Genomic DNA, 25265 nt, shown 5'->3' with positions numbered 1-25265 from the left:
CATTAGGCTCCCGCCCCAAGCCAAGGCAGAGCTGGGCTGGGCATCCCTGTCGGGGAGAGTTGTTCTGATGAAGAACTACCTCACCCAGAAGAAACTAACACCAGCTTCCTGAAGCTTCTGACCACCAACAGGCCTTTGGCAGCTGAAGTGGAGATGATGACTCTCGAGGTTGTTAACCTCATGGTGGAGAGACATAACCAGAGCTCCTTTCCACTAATAGAATACATTATTATTTTTAAATGTAGAATGGATAGTCTCATCCTTTCCCAGGGAACACTGGATTCCAAGAACGGCTGTAAATCCCAGTCTTTTTCTCAGTGCAGAACTGCGAATTGCAGAAGACTGATTTCTCTTGAGGCTGGTCTAGGTTGTTTTTTCCTTGCTTCTGAGAGTTTCATCTCAATATGCTTGTCTCGAGCTGGGCTCTCCAAGCTTGCCATTGCCTCCTAGGAGACACTCGACCTTTCTCCATTTCCCAGGCGTGCCCCATGCTGCTTTCCATCGAATGCCAGCTCCATCCTTGGCCAGGTCTCTGGGCCTCAGAGCGTCAGACCTTTTGGTTCTTAAGCTTTCTGGAGAGATGCCGACATTTCCACGAAGCAGGGGTGAGAGCTAAACCAACAAGTCCTGTGAGGCTGGGGCAGGAAATGGTCTTTGTAGCCCCTCTTCACCTTTCCCTCAGCCAGAGCCTGTTAACCCCCCTGACCCCCAGGGAAGATCCCAGAAACACTGCCTGCCTGAGAAGGATGGTGAGCAGAGGCAACTGCTGGTAACCCAACAGTGAATCCCTTCCCCACACCATCGCTTGCCTCAACCAGGAAGGCTGCGCTGCTCACACTTGGTCATCTCTTTTGCATTTGTCCCCACTCCCCCCCCTGCTCACACTTGGTTATCTCTTTTGCATTTGTCCCCACTCCCCCCACTGCTCACACTCGGTCATCTCTTTTCCATTTGTCCCCACCCCCCACGTTCACTTTCCCCACGGTAGCGCTCACAGGGCCGGCTCACGCTCAGGTGAGAGAGTAGGATTCTAGGCAGGGAGAGAACACTGGAGGGGAGGGAGTGACATTTGGCCCAGGCAGACTTGGAATTTGTCTGGAAAGAGCTCCACTGACTCAGAGCTTCTGTTTTGGCTTCCTCTGGCGCTGCCCAGATGGGCAAGAAAAAAATACGGGTTCTCGTCAAACCATGTATTTCCGAGATGAGAGAATTCAGCAAAGTCTCCGTCCTTGAGGTTTGCTTGCTCTCTTAGCACCAGGCAGCACCTTCCCACTGTGTGTCACACCGTTGCTTCCTTGCCTGGCCCAAAGCTAGACGAAATTTTGCGAGATCGAATTTTTACCCTTTTACCCTGCTAACAAATCTGACAGTCATCCAGCCGTATTATAGTGTAGTTAGATCTTGTGCAAGTTAAATCCTGTGCCCAAATTAGAGCCGCATGCAGTGAACGCCAGTTGGCACGCACTTAGCCATACAGAATATGGGCATTTTTCCTGCTGCTGACATCGGGGCTGTACAGACACTGCTGTGTTAACACTTCTTGTGAGAAAGCAGCAAGGTTTGGTGAGATGAGCATGGACCACTAGTCTGGGAGGTGAGTTGAGTTCTAGTCCTTCCTCAAAGTTGCCAAGCCTCTTCCCTTTTTTTGAGCCTGTTTCTCCATCTATAAAATGAGTGTTTAGGACCCTTTCAGGCTTGGGGCTTATAGCTCTCCTGCATCATGGTATGAATCTGATTTCCTTCAACTGGAACCCAGTGCTGTGTGTGTGTCTGTGTCTTTGGTCATGTATAAGCCCAGTGATATCTCCCCTTTCCTGACTCCAGGTAGACCAGGAGCATATTAAACATGGTACAAGATGCACTAGCCAGGTAGCTCCGTTGGTTAGAGTATTTTCCTGATAAGCCAAGGTTTCGGGTTTGATCTCAGGGCACAAACAAGAATCAACCAATGAATGCATAAATAAATGGAACAACAAATCAGTGTTTTTCTCTCTCCCTCCCTCCTTCCCCTCTTTCTCTGTTAAAAAAAAAAGAAAAAAGATACAAGAGCCTTCCAAGCGGGAAGAAATAAGGTTCAGCCCAGAGTCGTCTTCCGTGGACTTGCTTTTCCTTCGTGCTGCTCCCCAACATTAGTGCAGGAGTTGGCGTGCACATGGGACAGTGCGTGTGTGCCACATTTCAAAGAACATGTTCACGGGACCACAGATACATTCTATTAGTGTCTCTGTCTTCAAATCCCCTCCTGGGCTCTGGCATTCGCCTTGGTGGTGGCATGTGCTCTGCCTGCTTCCTCACCTTCCAGTAGGTCAGTGTTTTCCTTTCCAGCCCTTACCCTGCCCATCAACCCACCCAGTGACCTGCCTGCCTGCCAGCCCGCCTGTCCTACTGCCTGCCTGCCTGTCTGGCTGCCCTGCCTCTGGATCAGCCTGGCACGGAGCCCTGGGCATCAGGCCAGCTCCTCCTCCCCTCCCCAGCCCCGCCTCCTTTCTCAGCTATTGCCATGCCTGGAGCGTGCCAGGTCCGCCCCCTTCAGAAGCTTTCCTGGACAATTATTTTTTTTCTCCACCTCGTTACACTGTAGGGAGGAGGCAGGATGGGGAGGAAGGACTAGATCAGTGGTGATCTTACGGAAAAGGCAGAGGTTGGCACCTTTAGAACATCTTTTATGTGTGATTTCCAGCTGGGAGAAACAACTGGGAAGGGAGCCAGCTTTGGGAGGGTGCCTCTACTCGCGTCAGCCGCATGGGACTCTCTTGTTGAGGAGTCAGTGGGGATCACCCACTTCTGAAGGGATCCAATGGACTGCCCACCTCCACACCTCAGTTAACTTTTGTCCGTTCCCTTCTCCCATCCCAAACCAAAGTGGGGTCCCCTGCTGGACTGTAAACTCCGTGAGAGCAGGAGGCACGCCTGTCTTCATCACTCTAAGCTCTGCACTGAAGCACAATGCCCAGCACCATCTAAGAGAAATGCAGTGGGGGACGTGTAAGTGTAAATTTTCTAATAGCCACATTCAGAAAGAAAAAAGTGAAATTAATGTAAAAGATTAATTCATAGATTAATTTTAAAATTAAAAGATTTGTTCAACGTGGAATCAATATAAACAATGAGAGATTTTACTTTTGGGGGGAGCACCAAGTCTTAGGAATTCAGTGTGTATGTTTTTACACTGAAATGCCATCTCAATTCATATGCTAAGTTTTCAAAGGAAACATTTGATCTCTATTCAGATTTCATAAACTTTAAAGATGAAAAGCCTAACTTATATAAACAGTTAAAATTAAATAAAATTAAATAAATTAAAATTCATTTCCTTAGTTGCAGTAGCCATATTTCAAGTGCTCAGTAGCCACACATGACTAGTTGCTAACTAGTGTGGACAACACAGGCCTCGTGCATAGTAGGTGCCAAGAAAATATGTGAATGAATGACTCCAGCCACGGGACTCCAGAATCCTTGAGAAAGGTCATGGTATGGAGCTTTTTGACCGATGACTAGAATTAAGTGAGCATAGTATATGTCTCTGTAGGTTTGAAACATCTCACTCAGTTGCTCAACTCATTTCTAATATCCAAGCAATAACCTCCAACCCCATCCCCAGTCAAGTTTTGTTTTCTGATTGCCTTTGGCTAGTTTCTTCTCAACAGGCCTGCAGGTTTGAGCGAAGACTTGGACATCATTGGGGATGAAGCAAAATGTGTAGATCTGTGGGAGGGTGGTCTTAACTTCATTGTGATGGATTCCAAAGTCTTCATTAACCCCTGAGATTTGGAAATTGTGTGCAAAATGTTTGCATTTTTCTGATGGAGAGATCACGTTTTCTAATGGGAACCAAGTCTCAAAAGAAAGGTTAGAACCACTTACTTAGACGATCAGGGCACAGAACATCCCTCTAATTAAGAATGTGGGTGGACAGGGATCAGGGAGATGCAAGACCCTGTAAAACTGACTGTTCCTTATCCTTGTTTCCCAGATGTTAGAAACAGGTCCAGAGAATTGAAGGCTTGACTTGCCCAAGGCCTCACAGCCTGCAAGGCAAAGAGAATCACAGCCTGGGGGAGGTGAGGAGGTGGAGGATCTAATTTGGAGATCCCCGCTTAATCCTAGCTCTCGGTGGAGATGAAAGTCCAGGTTTGACTCACAATAGGGGCCTCTGGGGATTGGGGCCTCAAGCTAAATAAGATTCCCCAAACTTCCTACTTCTGCCTCCTTCCGGTCTACCTTCTACGGGCTTGCCCCACCCAGGCTTGAAGGAACTTCTCCCTCTAGGGAGGGGTGAGGCCATTTTCAGGATTGAAGTTGGCACCTTCTCATCTGGGATTGGGGGTGGAAAGGGGAAGGAGCAGGTTTGCGGAGGATCGGAAAAAGAACAGTCCCTGGGGCAGTTTTCAGCCCTACCCCACCTCCCAAGCCTGTCACTGTTCCAGTGTTCATTGTGAGGGAGGTCCCATCTGTGCTTCTGCTCCTCCTTCCACTGGACCCCAGGCCCATATTTCTTCCTGCCCCCAGCAAGCACCTAACCAGGGCCTGGATTCTTGCTAATAAAACACCAATAAGAAAATCTTATTAGCTTAGACTCAGTAAGTTTGGAAACTTTAATGACTTCAAAACCAAGTGAGCTAGAATAAACTTTTTTTAAAAAAACCCTTTATTATGAAAAAAAGTGAAGAGGATAATGTAATAAATCCCATGTGCCCATCATCTAGCTTTAAAATTTTATGTCTAATCTGTTTTCATCTGTTCCGTTCCCGATTATTTTGAAGCAAACCCTAGACATGCCATTTAATCTGCAACTATTTCAGTATTTATTTCTAAAATGTAAGAACTTTAAAAATCTCTGTGTGTGTGTTTTTTCTTTACCTTTTTAAAAAATTGATTTTTAGAGAGAGGAAGGTGGAGGGGGAGAGAGATGTGAGAGAAAAGCATCAATCATCTGCCTCGTGCGTGCACCCCAACCAAGGATTGAATCCAAAACTTGACCGGGTTCTAACCTGCTACCTTCTTGTGTATGGGATGATGCTCCAACCACCTGAGCCACACCAGCCAGGGCATCACTGTGATTTTTAAAAAATTAACAGTATTGTCAAATATCTAGTCAGTGTTCGATATGCCATAGATCTAACTGGAAATATGCTGGAGAATGGAGTTACTGGCTTAAGGAAGTACAGGTGGGATGTTCTGAGTAGCACTCATTTGGCAGGCTTACTGTTCACTATGTTGTGTGAGCTCTGAATATATTTTTTTAAACTTAACACTTTATTTTTTATTTACTTTCTTTTTTAATAGATCGTTATTGATTTCAGTGAGAGGAAGGGAGAGGGAGAGAGAGAGAAACATCAATAATGAGAGAGTCATTGATCCTCTGCCTCTTGCACGCCTCCGAATGGGGATCGAGCCCACAACCCCGGGCATGTGCCCTGACCGGGAATCGAACTGCGATCTCCTCTGTCCTAGGTCGATGCTCAACCACTGAGCCACGCCCAGCCGGGCAGCTCTGAATATTTAAAATTTCTCCTCAAGCCTAACACAACTATATTTTGTCAAAAGCCTTTTCTGTCCTTTGCCATCAGAAAGGCAGCAGAGGGAACAGCACAAAGAGCCTGGAAAGAGACAGGCTTTGGGTTCAAATCCTGACTCTGGCTCTGTGTGACTTGGCAAAGATACTCAGCCTCCCAGTCTCAGGACCCTGGTCTGTAAAATGGAGCCGTGAATATGGGTAATGAGGGGCTTATATAAAAGGTGCTGAATCTCAGAGTCTAGCATCTGGTAAGCACTCCTCAAAGGTTAGGCTCTTCCAAATTGACAAGTTTTTCTTCCCGTTCATTCTGTCAGTGACATTTTTCTGAAAAGGTGAAAAAGACGAGAGCTTCCTGTCCATGAAGAACTGCCAACCATACTTCCGGGAGCCCAGCTCCTGCAGTTCCTGAATCTCTTCTTAACTCCTTAGGCTATGCGTGGATGTTCACCTCTGATCTCTTCGGGAGTCTGCCCTGGGCTTGAGAAGAATGGTTCCCTTGGTCCCTTGTGGTTGCTCTGTATCTGGGGAGCAGCCCCAGGGCCTGGTAACTGCCCTGCAGGTCAGGGCAGGCAAAGAGGTCAGAAGAAGATACAGGGTGTGTTGGCACTCAGGGCAATAATTACGCTGGTGCATCTTGTTTGCTTTGCCTGGGGCTAGTGGCTTCATTCTTTCACTCAACAGGTTTATCAGCTCAGGGGTAGGTGGGAGGTGGCTTCCAAACTCTAGTTCTCTTGCCTTTTCTGAACAATGGATGCTGGGGTTCAGGCTGGGCTCAGTATAGGATAGCCCTACTTGATACCTGTAGAGCAGAGGCACTGCTCAACTCTAGTGGAAGCTGATTCACTGGGCTGCTGGAGCAGGTCCCTTTAGTTGTCACAGGGAGGTGGGGGATTGGCGGTGGGACTCTAGGCTGTGTTATTTCCCACTATTTCCCCACCAGTGCAGAAGACTTAACTATTTTACTATCACTCTGAACTGCTCATTGTCAGCCCTGCCTTCCTCTGGACACCCGCAGGCTCCTGAGGCCTGGGACAGGGACTGAGCCCATGGCATGGTAGGCATCCGGCTGTAAGTCCTCAAAAGGCCCTATCGGATCAGTTTTCCATAGGTGGAGACTAAGGTACTAAGCAAAGACCTAAGAGGTCAGGGCTCTCTTAGCTTCCACCTGGATCCCCCCAACCCTCAGCCCACTGCCCTTGCCCAGTCCCAGCTGTAAATGTTTGCAAGTTGAATGAGTAACCCAGGGGCCAGGGGAAGAGTATAGTTCCCATACAGTTCCCTTCCTTGACCTATGTGGTTTGGGTCGAAAAGAAACTAAGTAGCATCATACTTCATAGAAGCCAGGCGTTGGACTTAAAAGACAAAGGTTCTTCCTGTCTTCTGTTTTTTTTTCAGGGTTGGGGGCTTTGCTGAACGGTTTAGAGGCCTGAAGGGGCCTGGAGTGGTCTCCCAGGACTGGGTGTGTGCCCTGAGGGGTGGCAGAGGGAGGGCTACAGGATGTCTTTTCTTTCATTGGTTAGATGGCCCTGCTCTCCTCCCCCTCCTGGAACATTCCACACATTCCAGACTGCCATTGCTTTCAGGATATGGATTAACATCCCAAGCAGATATTTGGTTTCACCACCCCCTCCCTTCCCCACCCTAAAAAGAAAGCCCCTAAAACTAGGAGTTCGAAGTAGGAGGCGGGTATTTTTGACCTTTGACCTGAGATACCACTAAGGGGACCTCTTGAAAGAGGGCTATTCAGCCTGAACTACTTTTGCACTGGGGTTGGTTTAGGCAGATGGCCCCCACCCCCCTGCGCTTCGTCCAGAAGAGTTTCCTTGAGGGAGGTCCTGGGTTTGGGGGACGGAAGCTGGATCAGTGTTCTCAGCCTTCCAATGGTGTAATGATTTATTCCTCAATTCTCCAGCGGTTTGACTTTCATTATAAGGGGTCCTGGGTTTTCTCTGTCCATTTGAGTCTTATAGGAAATCTCTGAGAAGGACAGACGCCATGGCCTCCCTCTTGGCCAGTGAGTTATTGCAAGAAGGTGGCCTGGTGTGAGTCTGAGAACCTGGAACTGGACTTGCTTCCGATCATTATTCTTGTGTCCTGCTCTGGTCTGACCTCCTTAGATCAGATTCACAAACCGGCCAAAGTAGAGAGCCGTAGACATAGACTCTCTTCAACACTCACCCCCCTTTTCTCCTGAGTGTTTTCATCCCCAGAAGAGATGTCCCTAAAATGTTTGACCGGTGACTTTCCACACGCAGAGCCTGCAGAACTAGAAGGGTCTTAAGAGACTTTTGTTTCCATTTTACTGCTGAAGACACTTGGAAGTCCCCTGGGGTGAAATAAGTGAGCTGGCCCAGGACAGAGCCAAGTTGGAAACATTTACAGTTAGAGCTCAGCATCCCTCCTCTTGGTCCTGTGTGTTTTGGCACTCCTCTCCTCCAGCTTGTCAGGAACTGACGGGATCCCCATTGCTCAGGGACACTGAGGCCTGACGCTTAAGTGGCTTAGTCAGATGAACGCCCACCCAGTCTGGGGCAGTTTAAGGGCTAGAACGTTCTTGCTTCCTAGTCTAGTTTTTCCTAATACCACTAGAATTTTATTGGACCGTGTCCCTGAACTAAGATTTTGTGATCAGGAATAGGCAAAGAGCTGTAATGACAATTGACCGATACAGATAAGTCAGTTAAAATGTTTTAAGCCTGGGGATTAGGGCATCGATTTAGGTGGTAACCAATTTCCCTGAGAATCACCCTTGAACATGAAAGCCTTCCTCAGGGGAAATTACCTTTTTTAAGAGGCATTTGAAAGATGGGAAGGAGATAGTGTAGTTAACTGGGAGGAGGGAAGGAAGGTAGTGGTCAGAATGCTGGGTTAGGTGTGTGTTAATCACTTCCACCTTAGAATTCACAGGTACATCTATTATTATACTTTATGTACTTACTCTAAGCCCTCTGCTAAGCTCTTTATAACATTGTCTAACATTACCTGCTATACCGCCCCTTGAATAGGTATCTGTTTTACGAAGGAGGAGACAAAGCCTCAAAGGAGTTAAATAATCTTTTCAAGGTCAGTGCTAGGAAATGGAGCCCAGGTTTAAATTCACACCTGCACAAAGCACTTAACTTTCGCATTATTATCTTGCTGTTGTTTGTTTGCATATATGTCTCCTCTAATAAACTGTGAACACCTTGAGGCCAGGCACTTTGCCTGTTTTGGTTTGGGATGTGTCCCCAGCATCTAGAACAAAAGTCCAGGAAGTAAGCACCAGTTAAATAGGTAATAGATTAAGAAATGCCTTTTTTTCCTCAAAATTCTCACCCGAGGATATTTTTTCCATTGATTTTCAGAGACAGTGGAGGGGGTGGGGGAGAAGAGAGAGAGAGAAAAAGAAACAGAAACAATGGTGTGAGGGAGACACATTGACTGGTTGCCTCCTGTACTTGCCTGGACTGGGGCTGAGGATTGATCCTGCCACTGAGATATGTGCCCTTGACCGGAATCGAACCCCAAACCCTTCAATCCGAGAGCCAATGCTCTAACCACTGAGCAAAACCAGCTAGGGCAGATTAATAAGTAATGTCTCATGTGGTTTTGTGTTTCTTGTGCCTGGGTGGTAATAGATGGTTACTGAATAAGTTTCTCTAGTGAGAAACCTGAGTAGAGAGACAGATAAAGCAGATGCGATTTTTAGGGAATTATGTTACCCTGGTGGTTAGGGCATCTGATTTTGGTTTTCCTATCTGATGCACTGATAACAGTTGTTATCTCTACACCATATCTGTTCCCAAAGTTTATCATTCTTAGACTCTGAGACTTTGATGTTGAGTAGGAGGTCAGGAGGATAGCCTGGCACAAGGATTAAGAACTGCTAGGTCACAGTCCCTAAAACATTCAGAGCTGTCACTAATCCTGTTTCCTTTAATTTCAGGAGTCGGAAAATTCAGATCCGAAATATCCCACCCCAGCTTCGATGGGAAGTAAGTGATTGGGGGAACTCTCAATGGTATGGGGCAGTGGAGACTGGAATGTAAGTCTGGGTCAGCCTGAGCTGGCACAGAGGACTGAGGAGGTCCTCTGGTGGTTCGGTTGGGGTTAGGCCAGGGTGCCGAGGGGAGGTTGGTTGGGTCTCATCCTTGACCTAAGACTACCAGTGTTAGTCCTTTGAACTTCTGTCCCTATAGTGAAGGAGGGGGGAAGGGTATTCCATGAGCCCCAAACTTAGTGATGGCAAAAGTTGATTTAGGGGCCCAGGCAGCCCATGTCTACTTCTAAAAAGGCCCTCACATTCCTCATTGAGCTTAAGTACATTTCTGCAAAGAAAAACCTCCAGCATTAGTACCCTGGAAAGGGCAAACTGAACAGGTAGTGATGCTCAATCCCCACCCAAAGCTCAGCCTGTGCCCCAGTGCTTTGGGGTGAGGGGTGTCCAGTGGCCCGACTTGTGATATAGTTCCTGGGATGCACAGAACAGCCTTCCTCCCTTCTTCATGCTCCTAGGTCCTGGACAGCCTGCTTGCTCAGTATGGAACAGTAGAGAACTGTGAACAAGGTAAGAGTGGGCAGAGGTGGTGGGGTGGTGGTGGAGCGGTGGGTGGTGGAAGATTTTGGGGGATCTGCTCTCCCTCTTTTTCCATTAGCAAATCTACTTGGCATACCAAAAGAGGACAGACAGAATGTGGTATAGAGGGAGATACACTGGACTGAGGATCTGGATGTGTGGTCCCAGCTTTGGCTCTTCTGCTTCCCTTGTAACAGGTTTCTCCTCTGTTCAATGACAGACTTGAACAAAATCACTCATTCTCGCTCGACATAGAGTCCCCAGGCTCCTAGGGGTCAACCAAGGTAGAATTAAGATTTTAGAAATAGTTTAAGAGTGTAAATTGTGCATTTATCTTGGGTAAGTCTGCAGTTTTTACTTTAAAATCATCTTGATTCTTTGTTTTTGGCTGGAATAATCAACTGGTTGTCTCTCTTTTGTGTGTGAGAATCTCTGATTGTCAGCTACGTTTTTGGTTAATGAAAAGATAATTTTAAAAAAATGTCTTTATATTTATTTATTTATTTATTATTTTTAATATATCTGTATTGATTTCAGAGAGAGGAAGGGAGAGGGAGAGAAAGAGATAGAAACATCAATGATGAGAGAGTCATTGATTCGCTGCTTCCTGCACGTTCCCTACTGGGGATCGAGCCCGCAACCCAGGCATGTGCCCTGACCGGGAATTGAACTGCGATCTCCTGGATCATAGGTCAGTGCTCAACCACTGAACCACACTGGCCGGGCGGCATTTTTATTTATTTATTTTAAATATGTTTTTATTGATTTTAGAGAGAGAGGAAACAGCGATCGGCTGCCTCCCGCACGCCCCCTACTGGGGACCAAGCCCGAAGACCGGGAATCCAACCAGCCAACTTTTGGTGCTTGGGATCACGCTCAAACAACTGAACCACATGGGCCAGGGTGGATTTATTACTTTAGTACACATCGGTGGGCAGGCAAAATCTTTCAGGGGTAACCCTACAGAAGGAAAAATAATAATTATTTTCATAGGAAATAAAATAAAATGGAGTGATTTAGGTTAGATATAAGGTAGAGAGCTTGGTCATTAGCTAGACAAGATACATTTCGAGTTGGTAGATCTTTGAGAAACCTAAATAATCACCTAGTTAAGACTTGAATATTATCTCCAAATTCTTTATGGAAAGGGCAAGCTATAAATCATAAACGACTGAAGTATTTGCCTGCCCAAAGGTAAAGTGCTGAATCAATTAAGCAGGTTCTCTCCTGCTCTAATCCTACAGCTTGCCTTTTATCATCATAAATGCCAGGACACAACTGGACGCACTAATAACCATTGCCCAGTACTGTTCACAGCTTAGACTGATGACTAAGTGACTGCTGAACAAACAGTAAGATTGGGCAGTGGCTTAGGAACATATGCTGAGCCTCAGTGGAAGGCCTAGCAGGATTCACCACTAGTTTAAGTCTATCCAGGGCTCACCAGAGAGCTATAACACCTGCTAGCTGGAGAGAATAGAATGGGAAACTTTTCAAGTTGTTGGACAAGAGAGAGCTTTCAAGTCTGTTCAAATGCCACTTTTTAAGCAAAGTTCTTTAGAATATTTAAAAAATTTTTTTTATATTTGTAAACATTTATTCTCTTCAACTGAAAAAGGCTTGCATTAGCACACATTGTACAGCCTTTAAAATTATACAGAATTGAAAAAAGATTCCTTGTAATAAGTGCAATGAGTCTTTGATGTCCAGAGAATATTCTTTAGAATTGATTTATTTTTGTCTCCCCCTACTAGAACATAAGCTCCATGAAGTCAGTGGTTTCATTCACTACTGTATGTCCATTTAACTATTAGAAGATTATTCTTGTAGACTCTTCGTCCCCACCCAGGTGGGAGAGCTCTACTGATGAAGGCCAGAAGGGTTGAGAGTGGGCTTCTTGAGGCTTTGTGGCCAAGGGCCTTTCCTCAGTGTTTCGGGGGCAGACGCTTTATTTTTGTCCGTGTCCTCCACTCCAGGGTTGGGAAGGCCCAGGGGACCCAAAAATCACAGGACAATGATGCATATGACAAAAGGTTAATTTTATTAATTTAAAATGAGAAGTATGCACCCAGACTGCCTGAAATTCTAATGTCCGACCCATTCACCTCCTTGTAGGAAAGAATGTGTATGGTAATCAAATGAAAATCAAAGGGCTGCTTATGAAGAGTTTAGGATTAACGGCTGGTGCCATGAATTTATGATGTGTACTGAATGTGTGCATTTCCATGGTCAAGATGTTTGGAATAGTTGGGAAATCCTTTCCCCTGGAAAAGATGCAGACATTCATTTCCCCCACCCTAGACTCCACAGCAGCCACTTCTGTCAACCCACTAGCTAGGTCATAAATACACATATGTTTGATTAATGTATTCTTAAGGATACTTAAGCCTCTAAAATGGATTTGGGTGTTTCCCACATCTCTTCAGCCATAATCCTTACAGACCATTTCTTGGGGTGTTTACTTGTATGAATTGCTAGTCTCAGTGTGTGTTGATTTTTAACTAGTTTAACTTTCCAAGGGTAAATGTATCTTTCAGGCTGTTGTGGGGGCGTCTGACCTGCTGCCTAACTGCTAATATGTTGACTACATCCTTTTGTTTGGGGGCTGGGAAGGGAAATTAAAAAAAAGACATAGAGAGGAAAATGCAAGAAGGTGAATTTAAAATTTCTAGGAGTTCTGGTAAAGGGCCTGAAGGGGAACTGTTTTGCCTTGTCATTCAAGTATCTCATAAGCTCCCAGTGGTGTGCTAGATGCCTTTACCTCACAGTATGTAAGGCTGAGCTTTTAACACGGGATTCATTGGTGGCACCTCCAGATTTCACCACCCTAACCCTGGCCTCTGTTTTGCTCCCCCAGTGAACACGGAGAGTGAGACTGCTGTGGTGAACGTCACCTATTCCAACCGTGAACAGACCAGGCAGTGAGTGGGCCGCAAAGTGGGGCTGGAAGGGTCTTTGTGGGATGTTGGTGGGTTGTTTACCTTTGAATACCAAAGGCCGGGGAACTCTTCAGGATGGATAGCAAATAGTTAGAAAGGGAGGGACCCAAAGAACTCGCAGGGAAGGTGGGAAATCGGAGAGATCCCTAGTTGCCTGAAAACTTCAGGGCTTTGCTGTGTCGATGGCGCCATCTACTGATAGTGAGGAGTAACTGCTATTTTATTTTTATTTTATTTTTTTTGAGATTGTTAACTTTAGGATGTGGTGGGGCAGACATTTTATTGCAGTGATCTCCAGGAGCCCAGTTTATGCTTGCTAGGGTCCTTTCAGTCCTCTTACACCTACACTCCCAGCTCCTAATCCCTCTGGTTGAGCACAGAACACTTCTCACCCACTGGTGCCGACACGCTACGTGTTACCCCTTACCTGTTTATATCTGTGTGGACCCCGTACAGGCCTTTTGCTGTTGGTGGCTTGCTTGCTGCTTTGTCATGCAGCCTGTCTCCTTTCTGTTCCCGCTCATTTAGCCTACAAGGTAAAATCCCCCTGCTTCCTCAACTCTCATTTTATTCTAGAGGTCTCCTGGGCTCGGGGTTTTCTGGAGGTTCCTACTGCCCCTTGTGGCCAATCTTTGGTTTTTTAGCCTGGCTTGAGAGATCATGCCAGCGCTTGCTCAGTCCCCACTACCTGTTGTTGCCTTGTTTACGTTTCTAACCGGTGACAGGTTTGGGAATGGATGGGGCTTGACCCCTCCCTTCAGTGTAATTCAGCCGTTTTGCAGACATCCCAGATATACCTAAACTCCTGCTCCCGCGTGGTAAGCAAGCCATTCTGTCTCCAGCTCTTAACTTTTACCCTACATGGTTTCCTTAAACATAGAAGGTGCCAGACTCAAAAGGTATACAAGCAAATTTTGTGAATTATCATCTTTACTTATTGTATTTATTCATTTATCATGAATCACATGTGATTCTCATATGACTGATATAGTAGGTACTTTTGCCTGAAATTCACAAGCTGATCCCAAAATTAAGTGGAAATAATTAATTTACGTTGCTCTTTGTCTTATGCCATTTAGACAGGAAGGGTCTCTAAGGTGGAGGTGGGAGTGGTGGGCAAGTGGTCATATCCCTCTCTTAAGCGTGTCCCATGCTGTAGCCCAGCAGAGTGCTTTACCTATGGAGGACATTTGGTATGATTGGCATAGGTTGGAGTGACTAATAGATTCTCTTTCTGTCCCCAGAGCCATCATGAAGCTGAATGGCCATCAGCTGGAGAACCATGCCTTGAAGGTCTCCTATATTCCTGATGAGCAGATAGCACAGGGTCCTGAGAATGGACGCCGAGGAGGCTTTGGCTCTCGGGGTCAGCCTCGACAGGGCTCACCTGTGGCAGCAGGGGCCCCAGCCAAGCAGCAGCAAGTGGACATCCCCCTGCGGCTCCTGGTGCCCACCCAGTATGTGGGCGCCATCATTGGCAAGGAGGGCGCCACCATCCGCAATATCACAAAACAGACCCAGTCCAAGTGAGTCTTGGCTGCTGGTGGAACAGAGATGGGTGCCAGGAAATAGTGGTTCGTACCTGGGGAGGTGGGTGCATCCTGGAAGCACACTGAGTGGTGTTAATAGGAAATGTCACCTGGAACATGTTCTTTCTCTTACGTTCAGGGGTCACTGGTTCCAACCCCAGCCTCCTAGGTAGGCGGGGACAGGTGGGGTGCACCATGTGGTGGCACTTGCTGGGCCTTGTACTTTTATTAGAAAGAAGGGTTCTAAAATTTCTCCTAGAAAGTCTCAGCAAGCAAACGAAGTCTTGGTGAGTCAGTTATTCTTTAGTGCTCTGCGGTTTTGGCACCACTTACTGGTGTGAGTAGGCTGCTCAGCCTGGCCAAAGTGTGGGCCCTCATTCCTAGGTCATATGTTTGTCCCATCACCCATCCCACCACAGCCACCCTTTTCCAATCTTTAAAGCTGATCAGTGTACTCTGGGAAAGAACAGGTCACATTATGTCCTTATAATACATCCCTTTATTATTTACTTTTAATTTGGGACGGCGTGCCTTCCCTTTATTGTCGTTTCAAGGGGGAAATCTAGAATTCACAAATTAGAGTTGTGGGCTGTTGTTCCCCACGTTGTTGAGCCTGGTTAAGACAGGATCCGGAGCAACAGGCTGGTCATGTGCCCCTGGCCCTTTCCTCTGCTCTCCCCAATTCTGCCTTTGATCAGGCTTATTCCAAGAAGAGGAGCTCCTATGCCTTCGTTGAGGAGAGTTTCGGGGAGCCCGAAGAAAACTCACTTTCCCCGGGAACGACTAACTTGTCCTTGTGGTCCTCAGGATAGACGTGCACAGGAAGGAGAACGCAGGTGCTGCAGAGAAGGCCATCAGTGTTCACTCAACCCCTGAGGGCTGCTCTTCTGCCTGTAAGATGATCTTGGAGATCATGCATAAGGAGGCAAAGGACACCAAAACGTAAGTCTTCGGCTTTTCTAAGAATGTGGGGACTGCCACCTTTCTGATTCCAACACACACTTTTTATTAGCAAAGGTACAGAATTGTACAAAGGGTTATAAATTGAGAAATGAAATCCTCTTTCCCAAGGTAACACCTTGCGTACTTAGAAGTTCTGCGCACTTGGAAGTGTGTATATGCATGTGCACACGCGTGAGTGCTTGTGTGCTTTAGCATAAATAGGGTCATAATAAACATACTATTTTATAGTTTGTTCTTTTTATTTTCATGCACCAGTCCATACTGACCCATACATAGTAACCCAACTTGTTTTTGTTTTTTTAGCTGCAGAGATTGCCACAGTGTGGCTTTTTTTGTTTATTTTTTATTTTTACTTTTATTTTTTTCAGAGAGGGAGGAAGTGGGGGGGGGGGAGAAACATTGATTTGAGAGACTCTCAGATACATCAGTCAGTTGCTTCCTGTGTGAGTCCTGACCGGGAATCGAACCCGTAATATTCCGGAGTATGGGATGACACTCCAACCAACTGAGCCACAGTGACCAGGGCTCTACATTGTGGCTATTTTAAAGTGTACAACTGGAAGATTTTTAATATGCGTGTACCTGTAAAACCATCACCACAATGAAGATAACGTACCCATCACCCGCTTTGTTTTTGTGCCCCTTGGCAGCCCCCCCCCTACTGCCCCATTTCTCTACCCCTAATCAACCACTAATCTGCTGATTTTAGTACCCTTCTAACATGTAATTTTGTCCTGTGGTTTGTCCTGAAAACCACCTCACTTGGGGTGGCGTGATGGCCGAGTCTCCACATGACCCACCGTTTAAGGAGCTCTTCCCCCTCATTTCTTCTCCTGTCTCCTTAAGGGCTGATGAGGTTCCCCTGAAGATCCTGGCCCATAATAACTTTGTGGGGCGACTCATTGGCAAGGAGGGGCGCAACTTGAAGAAGGTGGAGCAGGACACAGAGACAAAAATCACCATCTCCTCGTAAGGCTCTTGTATTTCCTTCTTTATGAGTGGGATGGGGGGATCGGCCGTATTTCACTACTGAGCCGTAGTACTTGCCCCCTAAGTTGGATGCAGTTCCTGCTTATTGAAGAAGAACCAGAAGTGGTAAAGAGCATTTATATCTATAAGGGCTGGAGCTCACCCATCACCACTGCTGTGCTGCTGTGTGGGCTGGGGGCTGGTTAGGGTGCTGTCTCCGTCAGACCTCAGGTGCTCTGCACCTCGAGGCGAGAGGCTGCAGCTTGGAGCCAGGGCTTTGAGGTTTCAAGCGTGTCCGTCAGGTAGTGAGAACTGGACAGATCTAGGTCCTTTTCTGAGGACGGAGCATATATGGTGGCCTGTCTCTCTGTGAAGAACAAAAGTTAAGGGGGTAGATTAGCTCCTATGAGCACCGTGTGTCTTCATTTCATTAGAGACTTGCTGGTTGGCGAGTTCTGCTCTGTTCCAAGAAGGCACAGGAAATGGATGGCCTTGAACCACCGGGGAAAGGAGCATCCTTAAATGGAGCCGAGACTCATTCCGGGCCGGGGCCTGGGCCTGTCTTGTGAGTGGAAGGGTGATGCTGCTCTGCTGTCCCCGCAGGCTGCAGGACCTCACACTCTATAACCCTGAGAGGACCATCACCGTGAAGGGGGCCATCGAGAACTGCTGCAGGGCTGAGCAGGAGATCATGAAGAAAGTTCGGGAGGCCTATGAGAATGATGTGGCTGCCATGAGTGTGAGTGCCCAGCACCTGTCTGCCCTTCTCCGAGCCTGAGCTACAGCAGAGCGGGTCTCCTGGGGCGGGCATGCCAAGTGCTGTGTGACCCTTTAAATTTAATAGGGGTTCTTCATTTGATTCCTGGGGTAGGGGCTTCAAGGCCTCTGATCCTCCTATAATTATGTGTAAAATTTGTGTTTGTGTATACTTTAGTGGGTAGAGAGAGGGTCCATCATTTTCATCTGATTTTCAAAGGGTGGTGATGTCGGGTAGGTGACTAAAAAGGTGAGTTCTAAAGTCAAACGGAGATCTGACCCTGCCACTCCTCACGTGGGCGCGTTACAGTACAGGGCTATGAGTTTGTCACCTGTCTCAGTGAAGTGAACCAGAGAGGAAGGATTTCTGATAGAATAAAACTGGTTGGAGTTGCTAGTTCTTAGTCCACTGAGAATACCGTATCACTCACAACTCTATATCCTAAGTGTATACATGAGAGCATGAACACCAGAAGGCAGGCAGGTGTTTGTGTAAAAGCATGTAATTCTTCTGTTTCTGGCCTGCTCTCTCTGGGGGTACTCGACCTCTTGGTTCAGCCAGGGCCACACACAAGGGACCCCCAGGCCCTGTCAGAATGAGCTGACCTCCTCCTCACCTTCCTTCCCCAGCTGCAGTCTCATCTCATCCCTGGCCTGAACTTGGCTGCTGTCGGTCTTTTCCCAGCCTCATCCAGTGCAGTCCCGCCACCTCCCAGCAGTGTCACCGGAGCTGCTCCCTATAGCTCCTTTATGGTAGGTGCAAAGTCGTCTTACAGGGGACCCCTGGGCCCGTATATGGCCTGCCTTAAAGGGTCTAACTCCTTGTGGGCACCTGATGCTTGGGGATTTGTAGGGATGTGGAAGGGAGGCCTGAGGCTGCTTCTTCTACATTGTTCCCAGCCCCTGGCGACACTTCAGAACCTTGACTCTGGAGGGCAATCTCAGATGCTGCCAGAGATGCTGACAGCACTCTGCCTCTTCCCTCCTCTCCCTTTTCCTGCGCTGCTTCTTCCCTTGATCCCTGCCGGGCATAGGGAGAGCCAAAGAGTGGGTAGCCCAGGTTGGCCGTGGGTGCCTGCACCCCGTTCTCCTTGAGGATGCGTGGAGGGGCTTCTAGGCTGTGGCTCTTGGCCTCTGGTGATGACACCCCCTGTCTTGGCAGCAGGCTCCGGAGCAGGAGATGGTGCAGGTGTTCATTCCTGCCCAGGCGGTGGGCGCCATCATCGGCAAGAAAGGGCAGCACATCAAACAGCTCTCCCGTTTCGCCAGCGCCTCCATCAAGGTGATCTGCTTTGTCTCCTTCCAGGTCCCTGATGGGAGTGCTCTGCTTCCATCACCCTCTGCCTTTGTGTCCAGATGCCCTGTCCGGCTGGTGTTTTGGGACCTTTTCCTTGGGGAATCATAGTCCCTTAGCCTTTGACCCTGCTGGGTTCTCTGCAGAAATCCTTTCAGTTTTCAGGCTAGGGAGGAGGTGGTGTTGCAGCCTAGAGAAAGAGGTTAGGTTCTGCCACAGACTGGCATGGGTTCAAATCCCCATTCCTAGGCTCTGTGACCTGAGCCTTAGTTTCCTCTTCAGTATATCCTTCTGATCATAGCGCTAGGAAATAGTGCAGCTGAAGCCCCTGGCTCAGTCAGTGCCTGGTAGGCAGTGGTTGCTCAGTAAATGTCAGCTGTCTTTACCTGCCCTGACCAGGATCCCTTGGAGAAGAGGGAGACTGTCACAGTGCAACAAAGGCTACTGTTAAATTTCATAAGTCTAAATTCCATTTGTTTCAGTAATTTTAAAGCTTTGGTGAAAACCAGTGATGGTTCTCAGGGGAAGTGCGGTCACTGCCCTCCCCTCATAGGTCATCTCATCCACACCCCTCCCCTTGGCAAGACTCCGCCGAAACCTCCCCAGGAGGTCGGGTGGGGGAGGGGCGTGGGGGCCCTGCCTGGATGATGTTACTGAGCAAACCCATCCTTACCTTCAAAACAGTTTTGGTGCAGGGGCAACAACCTTGAGTTCCCGGGTCTTTTTTCTTCCCTTCCCATGTCCTCAGAATTGGGTGGTGGGAGTAGGGGGCTGTAGGAGGACTGGCGTGGCGGACATAGAGGGAGCCTCTTTTTTTTTCTTTTAATAAAAATGTTTTAATTGAGTTTTAGAGAGGGAGAGAGAGAAACATCGATTTGTTGTTCCACTCATTTATGCATTCACTGGGTGCTTGTATGTGCCCTGACTGGGGATCGAGCCTACAGCCTTAGCATATCAGGATGATGCTCTTAACCAACCGAGCCTGCCGGCCAGGGCGCCTCTTTGACCAGCTGTTTGCTTTGCAGATTGCTCCTCCCGAAACTCCTGACTCCAAAGTTCGTATGGTCATCATCACTGGACCCCCAGAGGCCCAATTCAAGGTTCTGGTCTTTATTGTTTTTCTAAGCTAGACATACTGGATTTGACCAGGGCGGGGGGTACAAATCTGTGTCACATTTTTAAGCTTCCCTGTAGGATATAGGGCTGCCAGGCTGTTTTCAAACTGGCATGAATTTCATTTCTGTTGACTTCTGCTTCCCTCATTACTTCTTGAAGGTCAACAGGCATTTGGGAAAGAAGGAAGTCTGAGGGCTCCTTCCTTGCACTCTGCCTTAGTCACTACGAAAGGCCTTTGATGCCAGATTCCTTTCTCTCCTTTATGTCTGTACTACATCCCTGGGTTCTTGAGCTTCTGGTCAGACAGCCAAAGCACTGGTTATTAACTTCCCTGACAGGTGGAGAACGGGGACAGCTCTCCAGGCTGCGTGGAGTATCTGATAGCCTCTCCTCCGAGTGACTCTATCAGCTGCCACTCAGACCTGAATTGCTAGCCACTGCCTTGTTCAAATAAGTGCCATCATCCCAGACCCCCGCAGGTCTGGTTTGTAAGTTCTTTTTCCAAACTGAACACGTTCCTCTAGGAAGTATGTGTTCGGCTCCTCTAGCCAGGCTTTCCAATACAGATACGTAGAAGGGACACTGACGGGTCAGTGCTGTTGACCTTTCACATTACTTGGCCTAGAAGGTTGATCCACCTCTAGGTGGGGTGGGCCTGTAGGCCAGAAGAGGGTCAGGTGAACCTTGGGGGCTGCACTTTATGCTTTGTCCTGTATGTACGGCCTGATAATTAACAATGACCTCTCCTCAGGCTCAGGGAAGAATTTATGGAAAACTCAAGGAGGAGAATTTCTTTGGTCCCAAGGAGGAAGTAAAGCTGGAAACCCATATCCGGGTGCCAGCATCGGCAGCCGGCCGGGTGATTGGCAAAGGTGGCAAAACGGTGAGCTGTGAGGGCCACTTTGAAAGTTCTGGACCTTAGTCCCCAAACCCAGCAGCTCTGCCCTGGCCTCCTTTCTGCTCCCTGCTCTGCTCAATCTCAAGACTCCCAGTTTGCCCGTTTCCTTGGTTCTGCTCCCCAAGCTCAGCTTCTGACTCAGTTTCCACCTGCTAGTCACCAGCTTCTTGGCCCTCCCTCCAAGCCCACCCATCCTTTCTTCGTGGCAACTGGAACTCCTCTCTGCCCACCCTACCCCCAGGTGAACGAGTTGCAGAATTTGACAGCAGCTGAGGTGGTGGTGCCAAGAGACCAGACCCCTGATGAGAATGACCAGGTCATCGTCAAGATCATCGGGCATTTCTATGCCAGCCAGGTACATATGACACTCCATCACAGGAGGGTGGCAGGAGCCCAGGGGTCAGAGAAGCAAGACTCCATAGGTTGCCCAGCATGACCTGACAAGTCCCGTGGACTCTGCCTGCGGCCGGGTTGGCTGGTTTTCCTGCTGCCCGACTATGATGTGTACGTGCTCGATTCCCTCTAAGGTTCCCTGGGGAAAGCGATTTGACAACTCTCATGTTTCCTATAACTACGTGTTATATGACTTTACATATTACACATTATATATTAACAGTCTTTCCTGTTATTTAACCTTAGTCCTTCCCTAACCGTTTTTTTGCACTCGACAGGAAAAGAAATTGGTCTTTTATCACCCAGTCTTCTTGTTCATGGAAAGGAGACAGTCTGGGACATTTCTGCCAAGTGAATTGCATTCTGCGGTTGATTTTCCTTGTAAAATGTTGTTCTTAGGAAAGAAACATTTAAAAAGTAAAGAGTAAAAATACTGATCCTTTGGTATTTTGCCCATTTTCACGGTGTTTTGTTAACCCATCTCTGGATGTTTCATCGCCTTTCCTGGGAATATTTACATATGTAGTGGAGCTGTGATTTGTGACAAGGTCTCCTAGTTGATGACCCTTTGACCAACATCTACTCAGGAAACTCTAGGAGTTCCATTTTGGGTTCAGTAATGTGACAACTTCAAGCTTTAAATTCTGAATGAGTTTATACTATCCCCCCCCCCCCTTCCCTGCTGCATTGTCCAGTAGGTGCTCAGGGTCCACTTGGAGACGGAGAAACTTAGGCCGCTCTAATCCTCAGTCCGCTCTAATTCTCATCTTTCTTCTAAGTGCTGTGTCTTGTTTGTTGCTAGTTCCTGGGTCCCCGTGACCTCTCTGCCTGTGTAAGACTGTCTCCTTCCTTGTCCTGGGAGGTTCTTCCTCACTCTGTCCTTCTCCCCTATTTTTTCTGCAGATGGCTCAGAGGAAGATCCGAGACATCTTGGCCCAAGTTAAACAGCTGCACCAAAAGGGACAGAGTAACCAGGCCCAGGCACGGAGGAAGTGACCAGCCCCTTCCCATCATATCAACTCGAGGACGACGGGCTGAAATTGAGAGCGTGTTCTCCCCAGCAGGCCTGAGAATGAGTGGGAATCAGGGACACTTGGGCCGGGATGTAGATCAGGTTTGCCCACTTGTTTGAGAAAGATGTTCCAGTGAGGAACCCTGATCTCTCTGCCCCAAACACCCAACCAATTGGCCCAACACTGCCCATCCCTCAGGGTGTCACCATGGAAATTCTAGCTCAGGGTGCTTTTAAACGTGGATTGTTTAAGTAAGTTCTTCAGGTCCCACCAAGAGGGTGGGCCAGATCCCAGTGGGAAGAGAAATAAAATTTCCTTCAGGTTTTTAAAACATGCAGAGGGGTGTTTTAATCAGCCTCAAAGGATGGTTTGCTTCTTGACCCTAAAATCCTTCCAGCCGTCTCCTGCTTGGTTTATTGATTAAAATACCTCCATTCTCATGCCCTGACATAGCCTCTTCCTACATTCACACTAATTGTTTTATCTTGACTGCTACCAGAAAAAATGGGAACTAGTACATCGCTTAGCTTATGTTATTGACTCAAAGGGAGAAGACACATCAGCATCTGAAGTTTAATTCCAATCCCTCCCTAACCAACAGCAACGGCAAGGAATAAAGAATGGGGGAGAAATGGGGAGAAAGATGATTAAAATATAGTAATCCACGTTTAAAAGGAGTGCCCTTGTGGCTGATCTATTCCAGATCACCATGTTGGAAAATTGGCACAAGTAAAAGTTCCCCCACTCTGCTGGGGCTTCCCCACCAAGATTCTCTGCCCCATTCACGTCCCTCTAACCATATAGACCCCGCATCGTGTCCAGGTGCACATGAGTGGTACTGAACGCCCAATGGGATAGGGGCTGACCACTGTACCGTCCCTGATTCCCATCATTCTCAGGCAGATTTTATATTTTTTTAAAGTCTATTTTAATGATTGGATATGAGCACTGGGAAGGGGACACTGCTCCCCTTGATAAAGTCTCAGTTCCATGGAGGACTTGAGTGGCTGGCCCCAAAGGCCGCCACTGTGCCCTCACCCCAGCCCATGTGCTCCCATGAGGGCTGGTTCCCAGAGGCAGGGGTTGCGGGGCACTCTCCCCCCCCCCCCCGCCACGGCACTGTTCTTTTGGTGGTGGTGGGATGTGGAACCCAACCCTGAGCTCCCAATAAAGCTAAAGTTCATCATCTGGCATATTTTATGGATATTCAGCAAATCGGAGAGTATTTGCTTCTGTTTTTATCCTAGAGGCATATTTAACTGATGGCTTCTGCCTCCATGAATCGTTGGCATGGTGACAGGTGTGCCGAAAAAAAACAATTCAAAATACCAGCAACATATTATGCACAAAGGGGTACATAAACTTAATTTATTAATTTGCCAGCCTCAATAAGGTCCCGTGTGAAGTTCAGCCCTGTGGAAGACGGCAGCCATCAGTTAACTGAGGTTAGGCCTCCCCTCCTGATGTACTTACTGTCGATGCACATGAGCCAGGTGGTGTCCTTTAACTACCTTGGACAGTGCTGCCGTGTGCTGGGAAGGGAGGATGGCGTGGAGTCCCCTCCTCCCGACATTGCAACAACAGTAACAACTAGACAACCGTGACGTGGGCGGAGTCGGTCAGGTAATGCTGTGCGCAAGTAAACTACCTCAAGGTATGAAGTTACCTCAGCAATTACTTTCCTTTTTGTTCCCCCACCTCTTTTTTTTAAAATCTTTTTTTTCTTTGCGGCTTGCTGATATTTTATATAAAAGAAGAAGAGCAAAGCAAAAGAGAAGCTGATAGCCTTGAAATATTTTATTTTTTTAATGAAAAGAAAAAAATGAGAAAGTTATGTTTCATAATTTCTTAATTTCTTACAACATGAGCCAGTGCAACCCTTTAGGAACTCTCGGGAACAGGCCCCGTGGGAAAGGCCGTGGGACGCTCCTAGAGGGGAGGCCGGGCTGCCAGGGACCGTCCGGCCAGGTCCACCCGGCGCGGCTCGGACCTGTCTCCTGGGAACCCTGCCTGGTGTGCGTAGGAGACCCGCCGGGCTGTGGGCCCCCAGTGGCAAAACAAACCTCCCTGGCATCCCCCCTCTCCCCCTCTGGTTAGAGGGCATCCCACTTGGTCTTTCCCACCAGTGGTGCTGTTGAGATATTTTAAAGTATTGCCTCCGTTTTATCGAGGAGAGAAATAAAACTAAAAAAAAAATGTACCCTATAAAGTTTATATTTCTCTGTCTAAAATATGGGAGCCAAGATTCTGTTGGTGGAAGAGACAAAGCTACCCCTCTAACCCTCCGAGAGGGCCACCTGGTCTGCCATTGCAATGCTTTTCATTTTTGTTGTTTCATTTCGATCTCATCTTGTTACTCTTCTTGGTCTATGTCAATAGACCAGGAGGCAAGCAGAGTCTTGGATAACTGCTCCTCTCTGCCCCCCCTGTCTTTCGATTGATCTGACCGTGGACCCAAACTTAGGGAATTCTTGATTTAGGGTGGTGGGTGGCAGGGAGGAGCAAGGGATGTGGGAACGTGTTTGGGGACAGGTCCCTCCTCATTTATCATGTCTTACCACTTTCTTGCTGTGACGTTCCTTTTTAGCTTCCAGAACTGTCTACTCTAAAGAGAGGAGGAAGCAGGAAAGCATTTAGGGATAATACCAGGCCAGTAATAATTAAGCTTCCCACCTCTCCCAACCACAATGAAGGGTCTCCCAACTTCCATCTCTGGCTCTATATGCTTTATCCCAAAATGAAGCAGACAATGTTCAGACATTGGCCATTAAGTGATTTAAGATGAATTTCCAGCAGCAAGCATGCTTTGATACCTGGTTCAAACTACCATCAGGAAAAAAAATCCCGCAGTACCTGAAACGTGATTGTTGCAGTGTTCAGTTTCCTTGGGATCCTGCTCCCTTCACGCCTTAAGTCCAGGTCCTTTTCCTTTGGCTGATTCAGCTCCCGGGAGAGGCCAGGAAGTGTGGCAAGGGACTGACAAACTTGACTAGGATTAGGCACAGCTCCACTCATGATATTTGCCCAGCAGGAAAATCGTGAAAGTTACACTACCAGAAAGCAAAAGGAATGTGGTTTGGTGGTTAAGGTTTAGCGGGATAAAGGGCTTGTCTTGGTGGGTCTGCCTTCGGACCCATAGGCTAGGTCTTGGGCAATTCCTCGCCCTCCTGCACGTCACCTCCATTTCCTATCCTTGCTGAGATGACAAGCAATCTAACGTGAAAAGCACTTGGGAGATTTGTATGATCTGAGAAAAGCGACTTCTGTGCTCTAATATATATGTGTGTGTGTGTGCTACATATATATTTTTAAGAAAGGACCA

General features: G+C 47.6%; 1 protein-coding gene across 4 annotated transcripts in view; it reads left to right on the top strand.

Annotated features, from left to right (window-relative positions):
- The window catches only part of IGF2BP1 (insulin like growth factor 2 mRNA binding protein 1), a 37946-nt gene extending 14817 nt beyond the window's left edge, over positions 1-23129 (top strand). The window contains exons 4-17 of one of the 4 annotated variants that reach the window (XM_081115933.1): positions 9444-9492; positions 10013-10064; positions 12931-12994; positions 14257-14538; positions 15349-15483; positions 16351-16473; positions 17077-17212; positions 17860-17982; positions 18130-18276; positions 18392-18511; positions 19549-19623; positions 20391-20522; positions 20779-20892; positions 21834-23129. In XM_081115933.1, coding sequence (XP_080972059.1) covers positions 9444-9492; positions 10013-10064; positions 12931-12994; positions 14257-14538; positions 15349-15483; positions 16351-16473; positions 17077-17212; positions 17860-17982; positions 18130-18276; positions 18392-18511; positions 19549-19623; positions 20391-20522; positions 20779-20892; positions 21834-21926 — 1645 coding nt within the window. In that variant the 3' untranslated portion in view covers positions 21927-23129. The remainder of the gene's footprint in view (positions 1-9443; positions 9493-10012; positions 10065-12930; positions 12995-14256; positions 14539-15348; positions 15484-16350; positions 16474-17076; positions 17213-17859; positions 17983-18129; positions 18277-18391; positions 18512-19548; positions 19624-20390; positions 20523-20778; positions 20893-21833) is intronic. The other 3 variants (XM_081115934.1, XM_081115936.1, XM_081115935.1) reach the window with 3 other exon arrangements.
- The last annotated feature ends 2136 nt before the right edge of the window (positions 23130-25265 follow it).

The sequence above is a fragment of the Miniopterus schreibersii genome (assembly GCF_964146895.1).
Source record: "Miniopterus schreibersii genome assembly, chromosome: 16".
NCBI classification, from domain to species: domain Eukaryota; kingdom Metazoa; phylum Chordata; class Mammalia; order Chiroptera; family Miniopteridae; genus Miniopterus; species Miniopterus schreibersii.
Note: the sequence above shows the minus strand (reverse complement) of the source record. Positions and strands in the feature narration are given on the sequence as shown.